This window comes from Coffea arabica, chromosome 10c (assembly GCF_036785885.1).
Source record: "Coffea arabica cultivar ET-39 chromosome 10c, Coffea Arabica ET-39 HiFi, whole genome shotgun sequence".
In the NCBI taxonomy this organism is placed as follows: domain Eukaryota; kingdom Viridiplantae; phylum Streptophyta; class Magnoliopsida; order Gentianales; family Rubiaceae; genus Coffea; species Coffea arabica.
In genome coordinates this window covers 10,000,001-10,018,320 of record NC_092329.1, presented here as the reverse complement: position 1 = coordinate 10,018,320, position 18,320 = coordinate 10,000,001, and the positions used below count along the sequence as shown (strand labels likewise).

The 18,320-nt window shown below is 46.6% G+C and overlaps 2 protein-coding genes across 2 annotated transcripts; both read left to right on the top strand.

Moving 5' to 3' along the window:
- Nucleotides 1-869: 869 nt before the first annotated feature.
- On the top strand, nt 870-3,869 carry LOC140015567 (wall-associated receptor kinase 2-like). Its single transcript, XM_072068235.1, has 3 exons — nt 870-1,787; nt 1,899-2,066; nt 2,386-3,869. Exons 1-3 carry the CDS (start codon nt 899-901, stop codon nt 3,600-3,602), a joined length of 2,274 nt encoding a protein of 757 aa, XP_071924336.1. The 5' UTR covers nt 870-898; the 3' UTR covers nt 3,603-3,869.
- A 5,683-nt stretch (nt 3,870-9,552) lies between these two features.
- Nucleotides 9,553-16,279, top strand: LOC140015743 (uncharacterized). The gene is made up of 6 exons (XM_072068559.1): nt 9,553-9,730; nt 9,905-9,989; nt 10,033-12,163; nt 12,249-13,061; nt 13,112-15,388; nt 16,106-16,279. Exons 1-6 carry the CDS (start codon nt 9,553-9,555, stop codon nt 16,277-16,279), a joined length of 5,658 nt encoding a protein of 1,885 aa, XP_071924660.1.
- The last annotated feature ends 2,041 nt before the right edge of the window (nt 16,280-18,320 follow it).

Here is an 18,320-nt window from a genome sequence, read left to right as displayed (position 1 = left end):
AGAGATTTCAACCCAAGCCCTCTAAATCTTGGAATCTCAATCCTAGGCCTCCGTTTGATAACTAGATTCAACATTTAAATTAAATAAGTTCAAATTTTAATATATTCAAACGCATTTGATAACAAAAATTAGAACTTTTGAATTAATTGAGTGGCACCAACTATTCTAGACAAAATTTACTCTAAAAAATAATTAATAAACTAACCACATATCAGTTAATATGATATACACTCAAATGCATCAAATATGGTATTTAACAATTTAATAATTTAATGAATTTCGCCTTCAGATTTCAAATTTCAATTTTATCAAATACACTCTAAGCAGACTAAAACCTCATCGGCCGAAGCACACATCGTAATTACTTTCATGACATACATTACATCCAAAAACACATTTATGATTTTTTTTCTCATATCAAGTGGAAAAAATTTATCGGTTCCCTTATTGTTTTTCACGTAAATAAATGGAAACAGTAGGGTGGACTTGAAAGTCTTCCCTTACAGAGTCTTTATGTCGTTAGCATAAGCAACCCCGTAAAGACGTGGACCCCATGGTCGTCAGAGACTAGTGTGAACAAATGCTCCTTTATATCTTGACTGCATTCATTTGAAGTTAACCGTCCTATTTGGGGTCTACAGAAGAAGTTTCAATGGTAAAATGCGTAGGCCTTTTGTGCGTTTACTGGCTAAGTCTTCCCTTTACTTGGAATGCCTATAAAACGTCCCTATTTGGGGTCTACAGAAGAAGCTTCAATCTTAAAATGCGTAGGCCTTCTTTGGGTTTACTAACCAAGTCTTCCCTATCGTAAGTATAAAGTCCTTAGAAGTGCACAATTAACAATTGCAACTCTCTTCCGTATAAGGAAACTTGCAACTCTCTTTGAAAAACAATTCCAATGGGCTTCAATCGGTTCATTTTACCGATGCTCTTGCATTTGGTAATTGCCTTAATGCTTTCTTCCGCTTCAACTTTGACACCCCCAACATTTCCTATAGCGATGCCCGGCTGCAAAGATCATTGTGGAAATGTAAGCATTCCATTTCCATTCGGTATTACGGAAGATTGTTACCTTAACAAATATTTTTTTATCAACTGCACCAACTCTTCAACCTCTGTCCCTCAAACAGTTCTGCAGAACGCAGTCGATGTCACAGAAATATCTCTGGAAGGTCAGGTACACCTTATGCAGGATATAGCATCTGATTGCTATGATAAAAACGGAAGTTTATTGGACAACATTTCACCATGGACGAGATTATCTAAACGCTTTACCTTCAGTAGTACAGCTAATAAATTCATTGTCGTTGGCTGTGATGCCTTGGCCTTAGTTAAAGGCTTTGGTCAAAACCGGAGCTACGCAACTGGATGTATCCCTTCCTGTGATTATAAGGAAGATGTAATTGATGGCTCTTGTTCTGGCATCGGTTGCTGCCAGACTGATATCCCACCAGGGGCATGGAATATTAATGTGAGCTTGACCAGTCTTAATAACCACACCAAGGTGTGGGATTTCAATCCTTGCAGCTACGCTTTTGTGGTCGAAGAGAAGGCTTTCAATTTTTCTGCAAGTAACCTCACCAACTTAAGCAATGATTTAAGTCTTCCCGTCGTGGTGGATTGGACCATTGAGGAGGGGTCATGTGAAGTTGCCCAAAGAAACACGACCTCTTATGCATGCTCTGGTAAAAACAGTCACTGTTACGAACCTTTTAAGGGGTTGGGATACCGTTGTTCTTGCGATCAAGGATACGAAGGCAACCCATATCTCCCTGATGGTTGCCAAGGTATGTGCGAAAATTTTGTTAAACTCGTCTAATTAACCAGTATGTATATGTGTGTTTCAATTCACATTTCAAATTATGCTTCTGCTTTCTATTTTTTATTGAATTCGACAGATATTAATGAATGCCAAGATCCAACTCTACACAATTGTACGAAGAATAGTGTTTGTCACAACACATTGGGCAACTACACATGTCCTTGTCTCAAAGGGTATCATGGTGATGGGAGAGGTGGAGATGGCTGCAGTCCTGACCAAATAAATTGGTCTATGATTGTTTCAGGTTAGTCTACACTTTGAAATGATTGGAGAAGCAAAGGAGAATTTATCACTATGGATTGAACCATCTCTTAAGTGGTGTGATAAATATGTGCTGTATCATGAGAGTATTAAAACAAAATGAAGATTTCTTGAAACCCGTTCCATTTGGTTTAAGATGGCAACTAATCATAGTATAAGAGAGAAAGAAACCTAATTCTTTTCTTTACCAGGTAGTGAAAGAACATGAAACTTGATAATCACTTGCAAAATTAGAGTCTTTAGCTGCAAAGCATCCGATAGATCTCATCATTTGCTAATTTTTCAGTCAAATTTGTCAACAGGTGTTGGCATAGGCACAGCAATTCTACTTTTCTGCTGCTTTTATTTGTGTTTGGAATTGAGGAAAAGAAGGGAAAACAGATTGAAGGAGGAGTTTTTCCGGAAAAATGGTGGATTAATGCTACAGCAACGACTGGCTCAAGAAGGAAGAAACACAAATGTTGCTAGAATTTTCACTCTTGAAGAACTACGAAAGGCAACCAATAATTTCGAGGAAACTCGAATTATTGGTCGTGGAGGATACGGCACAGTTTTCAAAGGAATCTTAGTAGACCATAATTCTTGTACTGTTGCCATTAAGAGGTCCAGAGAAGTTAACGAAAATCAAGTTGATCAATTTATTAATGAGGTGATTATGCTTTCCCAAGTTAATAGTAGAAATGTCGTTAAACTTCTAGGATGTTGCTTAGAGACGGAAGTGCCATTACTTGTTTATGAGTTCATCGACAATGGTACTCTCTCCGAGCATTTAAGCAGCACAACAAAATCACAGCATCTTTCTTGGAATATCCGATTAAGAATAGCATCAGAAATTGCTGGAGTTCTCTCATATTTGCACTCAGTAGCTTCACCACCGATTATCCATAGAGATATCAAATCGGCAAACATACTTCTAGATCAAAACTACACTGCAAAAGTCACAGACTTTGGAATATCAAAATTGGCTCCTTTAGATGAAAATCAAGTATCTACAATGGTGCAAGGAACATTTGGCTACTTGGACCCCGAGTACATGCTAACAGGATTGTTGACAGAGAAAAGTGATGTTTACAGCTTTGGGGTAGTTCTTATAGAGCTACTGACAAGTGAGAAGGCATTATCATTGGATAGAGTGGAGGAAGAGAAGTTTCTTGCGAATTACTTCATTTCTTCACTGAAAAGTGGTCACTTGGTCCAGGTTCTTGATCGCAACATTATGTTCGATGTAAGTATTGAGCTTTTGAAAGAAGTTGCAATGATTGCGAAATCTTGCTTGAGTATAAAAGGTGATGATAGACCATCTATGAAGAATATAGCAAGAGAACTTGAGGTATTGGAAATAAGAGCAAAGCAATCTCCAATTCAAGTTTCTAAGATTGATTTCACCGACACTGAGGCCTCCTTGCTTGGTATGCAATCAACAAAAGCATATATCGACAGTGGTGATTCTAGCTGCATACATACTGAGAGTCATAGCATAATGGAGCATATGATGGTACCAATTGCTGGTGGGAGATGAATGATAGGGTGTTCTGGAGCTGCAAGTTTCGACTTTCGAGTTCTGGTGCACTTCTTCATTTATTATTACGAGTTCCTCCTAGAAATGTCAAATGGAGTTGAATTTTCAGCAGTTTTCTTGCAATTAATTTTGATTGTGTGCGAGTAGATTATTTGATCCAAGGCCTCTCAAGTTGAATTGTAGTTCAGTTCTGCTGGGTAATGTAACTCTTACAATATTTAGTGTAAAATGGTATAAATTTGGTCTAAGCATAAATTTTGTCACTCATACGGCTGAGTTGGTGTAAAAATCACGATTAAATCAAAACCATATGAGTTTACACTGGAAGTTATAAGAATTAATCAACTGAACCTAACTACAGAGACCTCAACTTGAGGGCACCACTTCAGCAGATAATGATAATTATTTTTACATGACTGATTAAACAAATAAAAAGTGGTACTATTGAGATAAGGAGAATAAAAAGCACCAGCAACCTGTTGGATGCTGCACCTTCTCACTATTAGCCTAAACCTCCATTCCCGCTGTACTGATATGACAGCTTTCTCCTTGAAGTTTATTTATTGAAAGCTCTTAAAAATATCCAGAAAGCTCTTAACTAAATTAAAACTGATTTATATTGAATGAGTAGTGGAAATTGAGAACAAAAAAAAAAAACCCAATTGCAAGAGGTAGTGCCCAACCCAGTGAAGGACGTCTGGAGGGAAAAGATGAGGAAATTGCGAACTTTTGAAGTAGAAGAAAAATAAGGGGTTAGGTGCTGGGGCTAGTTACGGGAGGCAAAGGACGGGCAGGGGACAAAAAATAGAACTACTGGTACGAGGAAGATGGGCAGCGGATGTAGGGAAGGTGGCGATTTGTGGCAATGAATTGAGACGTTTCATAATATCATATTCTCAGGAGCACCGTAGCAAAACTTGTGCTACGGTTTTAAGATGTAGGCGGGATGTAGGCGGCGATTTATGGTTTTAAAATGTAAGAAAAAATCTAGTAAAGTTAACTCACAGGTAGGAAGAAGAATTTAGGAAAGGGATAATATGATCTCATCAAAATAAAAATGAGATAATGGAAGTGCAAATAACATTACTCAAAAAAAATTGCAGTTGTGTCAACAACTCCATCAAACATTTTTTTTGTAAATCTCAGAATCGTAAATTTGTTTTATGGCGTCACTAACATGAAAAGTCATTATAATTTAGACATATGTAGGGAGTAGAAAATTTCTATAATTTCTTAATATAGGGTATCATTTTTTCACTTTGCATCTTTCAATAAAGATACGCTTTATAGTTTAAATCATTTACACACAGCTACTATCCAAGGATCAAATATACTTTTAGATTAACTAATCGTTTTAGAGACAAATAGACAAATTAAGAGAAAAATGATATTAGAAGGTAATGTGCAAAAATGGCCATATCTTAAAGGGATTTATTGTAATTAACCCTTAGGAGTATCAATATCTTTTTGATATTTCCATTATGCAATATAGGAATTGACTAACAATTTAGGAGGTAAAGTGAAAAAAAAAATAACATTAAGGGATAAAGTGCAAAACTAGTTAGGCCTTAAGAGGAATATTTTTTAACCAACCCTATTTTTCAAGAGAATCATTAGTGATACCCTACTTAACCCTAGTTTGTTTTTATAATTGTATAGCTACATATTCTGTTTCGTAAATTTTGTGATAGGCTCCTATTGGCTGGAAGTTAACGTTGCAACCAAGTTGTAACCATTCTTTTCTTATCTTGATCAATTAATGATACATGGACTTACAAAAATGAGAAAATAGAAACCTTTCGTACATTTTGTGATAGGCTCCAACTGGCTGGAAGTTAACGCTGCAACCAAGTTATAACCATTCTTTTCTTATCTTGATCAATGACACATGGACTTACAAAAATGAAAAAATAGAAACCTTTGTATAATAGTTAGGTAACTAATCACGTGCGTGGAAATCCCTTGAGGTTTTTGTTTGTGTCATGGGACGAATTTGGCACAATAATACCAAGAGGAACTAGCTTCACATCCAGGATAAGAATAGGGAATTGTTCTTCTATATGGCTCTTGAATTAGGAGTTCACATGCCAGGCTAATGTAAGTTCTTGGAAAATAAAAAAAAACCAAAAGTTAAAGAAAAAAAAGTACTACTGCAGTGCATAAGATAGAAGTACTTGGAAACTTGAGAATCAACAACATATCAAAGGGTTTCACGTTTTTGCCTTGCATTTGTTTCTTTTTTCCTTTTAATGTTATTTTATTTTGTCAAATGAGTACAAAGCATCTAGGGTTTACTTATGAAGGGAAATCAGACAAAAATTATGGAATGGGCAAAAAAAATATATAAAAAAAACAGGCCTTTCCTGTAATTAGGATTTTGTCAAATAATGTTGCTATTATCAAGTGTATACTTGATTAGTAAAAGGTTGCCTTTTTACTTAAAAATAAAGTAGATAGTCTTATAATTCATCAAGCTTTCCGTTATACATCTAAAAAAGCCATCATCGTACAAACAGGATGTAGCATTCGACTGTCAAGACTGAGGGATAGACCTGGAAGTCTTCCCTTGGCAGTCTAATATTCTCTTGGAGCAAGGGCAACCCCTCGAAGACGTTGACGTCAAGGTCAGAAGCTACAGCGATAGCATCATGCATGGAACTCAACCACTTTGATTAATCAGGAAAATGCCCCAGATTTTGTTAGAGATTCTTGGGATGAAGAAGTTGATGACAAAAAGGGGGGAAAAAAAGGAAGTTATTTGAGAGATGTGTGTCTGACTAAGCACTTAATGTATTCCACTATTTTTTCTTCTATTTTATGGTCCTTAAAGATGAACAAGAGCTCGTTTGCTCTTGCTCTAGATGGGTAGAGAGTGAAATGTTTAGCACCTCATGTATCATCCAAGATGCCTTCAGTTTCATAGAGGTCTTCTTAGTTGTGTGGTTGTTGTCGGGAAAGAGTACACTGTACACTACTGCTGCCTATGCAAATAGTTTTTCCTGGCACTGTTGTCTTTTTGACTGCTTTCTAGATCTAAGAATTTGGGTTTATTACAAATTTTGATATTTAGATGGTCAATTGACATTAGGATTTTTTGGCTTTTCTAGATTTGTTTTGCATCTGGGTTATTGTTAGTTTCAGGTTTTCTCTATTGAAAATTAGCATTAAAACCACAGGGAAGAAATAGAGGAAAAGAGAACCTCAGAAATTGGATAATCAGATATTTCCAAGCTGACGAAATTACTACGATGAGTCAAGATTTATTCCTTTATTTCCTCTTGTGAAAAGGCAAACTCTGTCCTTTGGAGAATTCCCGATAATGGTGGCAATAGGATTGGAGATATCAGTGGTGGCAGATGACGGAAGAAGAAGAATAGGAAAACTAAAAAATAAAAAAAAAGGAAGGGAGAAAATGGGGTAAATTTTCATTTATATCCCTACTTTTCTGGTTTATAACAATTCCACATACATACTAATGAAGCGTGTCTCCACGTCCTTAAGACACCATCAATTTTTTGGATTATGTCATGGATTTTATTTAAGTAGGACAAAATTTTTAGTTTAGGGATTTAAATCTTCTATTTTGAAGTTCAGGAATTGAAGTGGAATTTTGTGTGTAATTTGAGGAGACAAAGTGAATTTATCCCGGGAACTTTAAAGGTAGGAAAAGACCAACTTTTCCATTGGCAATTTCTCATAGGACCAATTACACTTTGCAGCCGCTAACTTGTAGTTGATTTTCCCTTTGCATCATAAATTTTAATTTTAGATATATGGCGCTTCTAACTCTTGTATTTGTTAAATTTGAGCCCTGCCGTTAACATTATACGCAAAAGTAACGAAAAAGCATAGCCAATATGGGGACAAGAGGAGCAGCCACCATTCCCTCCCCTAAAATTTTAGAATTTTCTTTTGGCCCCAAAGAAATTTTGGAAAATTTCATTGAAAATCTTTTTCTTGTGCCCCCCACCCCTCCCTTAAATTTGAATAAAATTTCATTGCCCTCTCCCTTTAACTTTTGCTTCTTGACTCTTTAATTTTTTTTTTACTTGGCTATTACGTTAATTACTGTATGAAGTTCAACTTGTTATTAATTAATATTACATGCTGACTTGTTAAAACCATGTCTATTGTGCCAAGAAAAAATTGTTCAAAACTAAAGAGCGTACAACTTTAATTAATTATTTCATGTTTTAATTAGCCAAATTTTAAATTTAAGTACCTCTTCTTGCTTGCATTTGATCTTTTGCATGTGACTTTGAAACTAATAATCAAGTTTGTACATTTTGAAAAGTTCTCTTCTTAAACATATAAAATGAGTGTATACATATAATTAGCAATATTAAATGAGTATTTCGCACTTATATTTCGAGGTATGATTGCTTTTCAAAGTTTGAGATTAGAGAGAATAATCAAACTATTAAGTTTTGCACCTGAGATTGTAAGAATGGGAAGACATACGAATGAACAGTCGTTTTAATAAATAACTAATGCATATGTTGATTTAGTAATGAATATGCGATTTCTTATTGTGTTTCATACACTTAAGTTTATTTTTGCTTCGTTAAAATAATGTAGCGATAAAAGGATTAGAAAATTTGACAGCAAAATCAGGATTCGACTAAATGCATACTTAGTTCGATTATTAGAGATTTTATTATTTCTCAGATGTTAAGACACCATTTCACAGCAAAGTAACTACCCTTGCGTATAAAATGTTGCCACAATATAATTATGAAAATTCGTGGATCCGACCCCAGAACCATTCGAATGCTGAATGAGATCCATTTACGAATCCCCAGCAACAAAGAATCTGGCACCGAATTTCTTGAGCATTCTGACTTGAATTCGAATATGGATCTGATCCAGGATCCTTATGAGGCCTAGGCCGGATCTTCAATATAGAAGCCCATTGATTTTCTTAACATATCTCACATTTCCAACTGAATATCAGGAAGATAGCATTCTAAGCATATATCTTTTTTTTTAAAAAAAAAAATATTTTTTTTTGTACTGGGGGAGGGAGGAGATATTTGAACCCAAGCCCTCTAAATCTTGGGTCTTCAATCCTATGCTTACGTTTGATAACCCAATTTAGCAGTTAAACTAAATGAGTTCAGGTCTTTAATATGTTTAAATGCGTTTGAAAAAAAAATAGAACATCTGAATTAATTAAGTAATATTAAAATTTTTAGACAAAATTTGAAAATAAGTGATAAACTATCTACATATTACTTAATATGATATGCATTCAAATATATCAAATATAGTATTTAACAATTCAATAATTTAACGAATTCAGTCTTCAAATTATAAATCTGATATTTCAGTTTTATCAAATGCACTCTTAGCCACTAGACTAAAACTTCATCGGCCGAAGCGTATGTCTTAATTACTTGCATGACATACATTGCATCCAAAAACACATTTATGAATTTTTTCTCATATCAAGTGGAAAAAATTTATGGGTTCCCTTATTGTTTTTCACGTAAATAAATGGAAACAGCAGGGTGGACTTGAAAGTCTTCCCTTACAGAGTCTTTATGTCCTTAGCATAAGCAACCCCGCAAAGCCGTGGACCTCATGGTCGTCACAGACTAGTGTGACAGCTTCCCAGAAGATTATTGCCCAACAAATACACAAATCAAGCTCAAAATTATTGCCCAACAAATACTCCTTTATACCTTGACTGCAGTGGCCTTCTGTGCGTTTACTAACTAAGTCTTCCCTATCGTAAGTTTAAAGTCCTTAGAAGTGCACAATTAACAATTGCAACTCTCTGCTGGAAAGGAAACTTGCTTCTTTGAAAAACAATTCCAATGGGGTTCAATCGGTTCATTTTACCGATGCTCTTGCATTTGGTAATTGCCTTCATGCTCTCTTCCGCTTCAACTTTGACACCCCCAATGCAGAGGCCCCATTCTGGACCCAGACACGTGGCAGCCCAGGAATGGCCGAGCTGGGTCTTGGCCCTCAGACCCCTGGGAGCGGCCCCGGGCCGTACCGACTAGGGCTCCCAGGGGAGGCGAAGGTCCTCCCCGAAGAGGTCGGGGGTAATCCCCCTGAGTGCGGGATACTATCTATACTGGGCAAGTCCCGCGTCGTGCGGAGGTCGGGCTCCCTTGCAGGTATAAATAATAACACACATCCACTGTACAAGATACGCTCACTATTGACAATTTACTCTGGACAGTTACTACTTCCCGTGAACCTCACTCACCGGAAAACTAACTTGGCCGTCGGAGTGCCCTCGGGGACAACCCTCGGGCCCCCTTTGTTAGCTCATCCTTTCTGTTTTGCAGGCTTGGAGTCAGCTCTGCCATCAGCGACCCGAGCTGATCAGGTCAGCTCTCCTAGGGGAAGTCCCGTGCTTCTTCAGTTGGCGCCGTCTGTGTGAACGTAAGGTAAGTAAGATTGTGTTGATGGCCAGGACGCGATCCAAGCGCACGGCAGAGAGCACCGGCCCTGGGGGCGGTGAGGGGTTCCAGCAGAAAGAGGCTGGGGCGTCCCAGGGCGCCGGGGGCTCAGCCCTTTCAGGGGAGCGGAGGCAGCAGATCTTCCAGTTTGTGACGGAGAACCTCCCCATGCTGGAGGATATAATCCGGCAGGCGAAAAAGGGAGAGGGGGCTGGGGGTGCGCAGACCTCCAAGGCCAAGGGGAAGGAGAAGGAGTTACCCCCTGATCCTTCGGAGGATGAGTCGCGAGACCAACCTCCTAGGAGGAAGCGCCCCCGGACTCCTCCCCGCCCCCGAGCCTCGGTGGTCGGGGACAGCGAGAGGTATTCCCGCGACAGGTCCGCGAGGAGCCATCCCAGAGACCCCTCTCCGAGGAAGCCCACACGGAATGGGTTCGAGCGTTCCACGGCTCGGTCTGTCAAGAGCCGGCCCCGCGACCCCATTTATCTGGACCCTGCTCGGGATGAGCTCGAGCAGATCTTGAGGCCCCGGCCATACGAGGACAACTATGCAACCTCGCCTTTTACCCGGGAGATAGAGGACTACCCCCTACCCCGGAGGTTTAAGATCCCGAGCATCGAGATGTACGATGCCTCTACGGACCCAGAGGACCACCTCTCGGTCTTCTTGACGCATATGCGCCTGCAAACCGCCGTGGATGAGGTCCGCTGCAAGACCTTCCCCATGTTCCTAAAGGGGAAGGCGCGGCTCTGGTTCCAGGGGTTGAAACCGGGGTCTATACGGAGCTTTCCCGAGTTGGCTCGGCAGTTTGCAGCCCAGTTTGTCTCCTCGAAAGTCTACGCGAGGAACGCAACCCACCTGATGTCCATCAGACAGAGGCCTGAGGAGTCGCTGAGGAATTTCATGACCCGCTTCAATGCGGAGAGCTTGCAGGTCAGGGACAAAAATGAAAAAGTGGTCATGGTCGCCTTCACAAATGGGCTCAGGGTGGAGGAGCTCTTCTATGACCTGGCCAAGAAGCCTCCCGTAAACCTGGAGGAACTCTTACGCAGGGCGCACGAGGCCGCTAATGCGGAGGAGGCAGGTCGTCTGAAGAAAGAATCAGATCGGGAGCTCGGAAATCGGAAAGGTCGGACGAACCCCCCGGAGGGCAAGGACGTCCCGTCCAAGAAAAACGTCTTCGACCGGCTCTCGAAGGAGAAGGCCCCTGCTCTGCCGCCACTCCCAGAGAAGACCTACACCCCTCTAACACGGCCCAAAGCTCAGATCTTGGCCGTTATGGAGGCGGAAGGACTAGGAGATCGGCCGCCAAAAATGGGGACGCCCCGAAACAAAAGGAACCAGGACAGGTACTGCGCCTTTCACCGCGACGTGGGACACGACACGGAGGGATGCTGGGCCCTGCGTAAGGAGATAGAAGACCTGATCCAGCGCGGCTTTTTAGGGCGGTTCGTGCGCCGACCAGGCCAGGAGCCCGGGCGCAGCCACTACGGAGACAGGCACGAGGGACGGCGTCGGGACCGCCCAGAGCGGCGCGACGCTCCTCAGGGCCACTCTCCCGACCAGGACACCCAGAACCTGGCGGGGGTGATAAACACCATTGCCGGAGGTCCCACAGGGGGGAACAGCCATGCAGCTCGGAAGAACAAGCGACCACCCCCCGAAGGGGACGATTCCTTGAAGCGCTTGCGCATGGACGAGAAGATCACCTTCGGGCCAAGGGATGCGGTCCCCCTGGCTTCTGGGAACCATGAGGCCATCGTGATAGACATTGTCACCAACAACTATCGGGTGAAAAAGGTATATGTCGACCAGGGTAGTGCGGTCGACATCATGTTCTACAGGGTGTTCAAGGTGCTCGGATTAAGGGATGACCAGCTCACCCCGGTTCGGACATCTCTGGTGGGATTTACCGGACCACCCATCAGGTCGGAAGGGATGATCATCCTGATGGTCACAGTAGGACAGGCTCCCAAATGCCGGACTGTTCCCGTCAACTTCGTGGTGGTCAGGCAGCCGTCCCCGTACAATGTGTTCCTGGGGAGGCCTGCTTTGAACGCCCTCCGGGCTGTCTCCTCCACTTACCACCTCAGCGTCAAGTTCTCTACCCCGGGAGGGATAGCCGAGGTGCACGGCGACCCGGAGGTAGCCAGGGCTTGTTACCTAGCCACACTCCGGGGGCAGGAAAAGGTGGTCGCCCAGACAACCTGTCTGGAGCCCTACATCCCAGGGGACGAGGCCCAACAGCTGGGCACAGGATGAGACTGAGGAATTCCCCTTAAGGGAGGATCGGCCCAACCAGGTCCTCCGCATCGGAGCCTTGTTGCCCGCCAGAGAGAAGGAGGACTTGAAAGCTCTGCTAAGAGAGTACTCCCAGGTCTTCGCTTGGTCGGTTGATGACATGCCTGGGATCCCAACGGACCTGGCAGTCCACCACCTTGACGTCGACCCTCACTTCAAGCCGGTGAAGCAGAAGAAAAGGAGTTTTGCCCCTGAGAGGAACGAGGTGATCAAGGCGAAGGTCGGCAAGCTGTTGGAGTCCAAGATCATCCTGGAGGTCTACTACCCGACCTGGTTGGCCAATCCGGTCCTAGTCAAGAAGGAGGACCAGACCTGGAGGATGTGCGTAGACTTCACGGATCTTAACAAAGCCTACCCGAAGGATTGCTTTCCCCTGCCTAGAATCGACAGGTTAGTAGACTCTACTGTGGGTTTTGATGTTTTATGCTTCTTGGATGCTTTTAAGGGATACCACCAGATAGAGATGGATGAGGAGGATCGGGATAAGACCTCCTTCATCACTGAAGAAGGGACCTACTGCTACAGAACCATGCCGTTCGGACTTAAGAACGCGGGGGCCACTTACCAGCGCCTGGTCAACAAGCTATTCCGAGGCCAGATCGGCAGGAACATGGAGGTCTATGTGGACGACATGATCGTCAAAAGTCGGACTGACCAGCGGCTCATACCCGACCTGAGGGAGATCTTGAACATCCTGCTGCAAAGCCGGATGCGCCTAAATCCAAAGAAGTGCACCTTTGGGGTCAGGTCGGGAAGGTTCCTTGGTTTCTTGGTGTCACGAGACGGAATCAGGGCCAACCCGGACAAGCTCCAGGCCATCGTGGACATGGCCCCCCCAAGGAACGTGAAGGAAGTCCAGCGGCTCACGGGGAGAATGGCAGCCCTGAGCAGGTTCCTCTCGCGTTCCGCGGTTCGGGGACTACCCTTCTGGCGTCCAAGGACTTTCGTTGGACCGAGGAGTGTCAAAAAGCGTTCGCCGACCTGAAAGCGTATCTGGCCGAGCTGCCAACTCTGACCGCCCCAGAGTTAGGGGAGACCCTATTCCTATATCTGTCCACCTGCAACGAGGCCGTTAGTGCGGTCTTGGTACGGGAGGACAAGGGGGCTCAGAGGCCGGTGTATTACGTCAGCCGAGCTCTGCAGGGACCAGAGACGCGATACTCGCCCGCCGAGAAGCTGGTCCTTGTCTTGGTACATGCTGCTCGCAAGCTCCGCCCTTACTTCCAGGCTCACCGCGTTGTAGTACTGACCGACCAGCCCCTACGGCAGATACTCACCAAGCCCGAAGTGTCGGGCAGGATGACCAAGTGGGTCGTCGAGCTGGCCGAGCACGACCTTAGCTATCGGCCCCGCACCGCGATCAAGGCCCAGGCCTTAGCAGACTTCCTTGCGGAGGGGGCTAACTTAAACCAAACCGATTTGACCCCGACACCCACGGACACCCCGGCGGAGCAGCCTTGGGTGCTGTTCGTGGACGGTGCCTCGAGCAGGGAAGGGAGCGGAGCTGGCCTACTGCTCACCTCGCCAACCGGAAAAGAACTGACCTACGCGCTTAGGTTCGATTTTCCGGCATCCAACAACGAGGCAGAATATGAGGCCCTCCTGACGGGGCTGCGGATAGCCCACCAGATGGGCGTCACCACAGTCAGAGTTCGGAGCGACTCTCAGCTCGTCGTCCTCCAGGTCCGCGGGGAGTACGAGGCCAAGGATGAGGTCATGAAGAAATACCTGGCTAAGGTACGGGAGGCGATGGCCCTGTTCAGAACATTTGAAATAGAGCGGGTGCCGAGGTCCCAGAACAAGCGGGCAGACGCCCTCTCGAAGTTGGCGTCTTCCTCATTTGCCCACCTGAGCAAGGAGGTCTTAGTAGAGGTGGTAAAACAAAAAAGTATCGATCAGGCTCAGGTCCTGGCTATAGACAGCTCGGCCACCTGGATGACGCCCCTCATAGATTTCCTCAGCTCGGGTGCCCTCCCCGAAAACAAAGCCGAGGCACGCCGAATCCAGCTCCGGGCTGCCAAGTACGCCTACACCGGGGGTACCCTCTATAGGAGATCGTATCTGTCCCCCTGGTTAAAGTGCGTGACTCCCGAAGAAGGTGATTACGTCCTGCGCGAAGTCCATGAAGGAATATGTGCGGCACACGTGGGATCTCGGGTATTGGCCAAAAAGTGCCTCCTTCTGGGCTACTACTGGCCCTCTGTCTTCCGAGACGCAGCAGATCTGGTCCAGAAATGCCGAGCTTGCCAGGTACACGCCTCGCTGCGTCATCAGCTAGTTCAGGAGATGATTCCCATCCATAGTCCTTGGCCCTTCGCTCAATGGGGGATAGACCTCCTGGGTCCCTTCCCCCGAGCCCCGGGGAGATATGAGCATCTCGTGGTGGCCATTGACTACTTCACAAAATGGGTGGAGGCGGAGCCCCTGGTCTGTATCTCGGGGAAGGCAATTCGGAGATTCTTCTGGAAGAGCATAGTTTGCCGGTTTGGGATTCCGCATGTCCTGGTATCCGACAACGGCCGCCAGTTCGCCGAGAACCCTTTCCGGAGCTGGTACGCTGAGCTTGGAATCAACCAACACTTCACGTCGGTTGGTCATCCCCATGCCAATGGTCAGGTGGAGAACGCTAACCGAACTGTTCTGCAAGGGTTGAAGACTAAACTGGAGTCCGCCCAATCGAGCTGGCTGGATGAGCTTCCCAGCGTCCTCTGGGCTTACCGTACTACGCCCCGGACGGCTACCCAAGAGACCCCGTTCTCCCTAACTTACGGAGTAGAGGCGGTGGTGCCAGCGGAAGTCGGACTTCCCTCACCCAGAACACAGAATTTCGTGGCAACCTCCAACGAGGAAGAGCTTCGGTGCAGCTTGGACATGCTCGAAGCCAGGCGTGAGGAAGCGGCTGTTCGGATGGCTAAGTATAAAAGCCAGCTCGCCCGCTATCACAACGCCAAAGTGAGGACGGTACAGTACCAGCCTGGGGACCTCGTCCTAAGGAAGAACTCGATCAGCCGAACTCACAGTTCCAACAAGCTCGACCCAAATTGGGAGGGCCCCTACAAGGTCATTGAGGTAGGTCGGGCCGGTTACTGCAGGTTCGCCAGCATGGATGGATCCGAGGTACCCCGTACTTGGCACTTCTCCAATCTGCGATTGTTTATAGCATAGGGTGGCCTAGAAATTCGAGTCTGTACTCTGGAATCAGAATTCTTGTTTTCTCAATCAATAAAAGCCTGAATTTACAATCTGCTTGTACTTGTTTCATGGTCACATTTTTAACGAGTCTGCACCTCACACTAGCACACTAAGCGATCTCTCGCTCAATGTCCTAGTGGGGGGCTAGGGGTACGGAGCGGGTCAAGTGTGAAGTGTTCGACCCAGGAGGTCGGCACGAACGCAATTAATGTTTAAAGTGTGAAGTGTTCGACCCAGGGGGTCGGCACGAACGCACTTAGTGTTTAAAGTGTGAAGTGTTCGACCCAAGAGGTCGGCACGAATGCACTTAAGGTTTAAAGTATGAAGTGGTCGACCCAGGAGGTCGGCACGAGCGCACTTAATGTTTATGAACTGTTCGACCCAGGAGGTCGGATCGACAGAATGGGAGCCGGCAAGAAATGCAGAATAGTCCTCAAGTTTTATACATGCATTCGAGGCCTATCTATTACAAGGCTTACAGAGTCTCTGAGCCGCCTATCTATTACAAGGTATTCCACCTATCTACCGCAAAATTCCCGAGTTGGCGGCCCCCTTCGGTGTCTGTTCTACCCGCTGGTGGCCCGACCGGGATAGGAGCTGAAGGTACATCTTAATCATGTTGAGAGGCGTATGGTGGAAGCCATTCAGGAGCCCGGGAGCAGGGGAGCCCTTCCGTCTCGGATGGACCTCCAAGAGCATTTTCAACTGGAGCACGGTCACATCCTTATAAGAAGACAGAAAGGGTCCCTGGGGTGGCTGCCGCCCTAGACCACCGGCTCCTTCCCGGCAGCTCGGCCAGGAGACCCGTCCTCCTCCAAGGGAACTTCCTCCAGCTCGGCCCCAGTGTCAGCCCGGGTCGCCAGCTCCTTCAGGGAGTGCCCCTTGCGATACCCGTCGAAGAGCCAGTCCAGCCTCGCCTCGGCTGCAGGGTTGTAGTCCTTGAATCTCGCCAAGTCGAGACCAGGAGGATTGAGCTTCTTCACCTTGTCCAGGGCCCGGGTGCAGCCGACCTGGAGGATGGGCAGGTTGAGGTGGGCGATGTCCTCCTCAAACTGGTCGGACGTAAGGAACTCCCGAACAGCCCTCTTCCGCTCCCGGCTGACGGTGCCGGAGAGCTCGAGGACATGCTCCTCCTTCAGCTTGGCCACACCGGCCTTCTCCTGGTCGAGCTCCGACCTGGTAGAGGCGAGCTGGACCTGAGCAGCGTCCAGCTCCTTCTCGGCCTTGTCCAGTTTGGCCTTGAGGGAGCTTGCCTCCTTGAGGGCCTGGGACAGATTCTTCTCCGCCTCCAGGTTCTTTTTCCGAATCTTCTCCAGGTCGGGTGACAGCTCGGAGAAGCAGGTCACCAGGGCGGCACCAGCGGCGTTGGCCTGAAGGAGAAAGAAAGCAGTTCAACGCGTCACACTACCTAGCCCAGACACGGAGGCCAAATCATCCCAGGGGCAGAAAACTTACTTGGGCCTGGGAGGTGAAGTACATATCCTGGAGCTCGGCTGGGTCGGCGAGCTCCATCCACCTCTTGTCCCGCGGAAGGACCGAGCCCACCATCAGCTCCCGAGCTGCCTCAGGGAATTGGACCCGGTCGTTGATGGAGAGCTTCCAGGAGGGGCAGAAGTGGCGGGGATCGTGCATAGTGGAGGCCTGGCCCGGCTTCTGGGGGAGGATGTGGCGGAAGTGCCACAAGCTCGGAGGAGGGGACTCCAGAGCATGCTCCTCAGCGGAGCCAACGCCCACGTGGACGGGACCCCCAGATGGCACAAGGGGGAGCGGCGAGGGAACAGCCGGCGCGGGCCTCTTTTGCCCGACCTGTGGGGCCTCCTCAGCCCTGCCCCTCTTCTGCCCGGCCACTTTCTTCTTGTTGGCGGCCTGCTTGGAGGGGTAGGGTTGTGACGTCTCTTTCTGGGGGGCTGAGCCGCCCCCCGGGGTGGACGCCCCACCTGGGGCCCCCCGAGCAGCCTCAGGCTGGGGGTCGGGAGTGGCCTCCTCGAGGGGTGCGCCCAGTAGCTGGGAGAGCTTCCTCACTGCAATGAACACCACCAGATCAGCCAAACGCAAGACAGTTAAGGGTAAAAAAAAAGGAAAACTATATACTACAAATGCGACAGGGGCAAAGCCAGCGTTACAGGTGTCGAGTTTGGACTGGGGGGTAGCCACCTCCCCAGAGGATCCGGACACCGTCCCCATCAGCCCGGCTGCGGAGATCTGCTCAGTGGAGATCTTGGTGACATCGAGCTTCACCTTGGAACCCAACAGCTGGCCGAGGGTCTCGTAGTCCAGGTCCTCCGGGTAGGGGTCGGCCTTGACTCCCCCAACCTTCCACACATTGGGGGGAAAATGTGTGGACCTGACAAAGAAGAAGTCCTCCTTCCAGTCCTTCACGGAGGAGGGGAGCCCGTAGAACAACTCTTGGGCCCCTTTTCCCCCCTTGGTCTGGGGGCCACGGCGGGAGAAGTAGTACCACCCCGGGAGGGCGGCCTTAAGAATGAAGGCAGCTCGGAAGAGGGAGAGAGAGTAAGGGATGTCGCAGAGAAGGCAGTAGATCAGGAATCCGGTGATGATCCTGATAGAGGTGGGATGAAACTGTGTGATTCTGAGCCCCCAGTGGTTCAGAATCTCGGTTAGAGCTGGATGGATGGGGAGACGGAGCCCTGCGATGAGTTGCTCCCTATAGATGGCTACAAAGCCAGGAGGAGGCCGGCAGGCCCGGTCGTCGGGCCCGGCCAACCTCGGCTCGTAGGCTCGAGGGATGGAGTACGACCTAGCCAGTTCGGCCAAATCCTGGGGAGAGAGGGTGGCCTCCTGCAGGTCG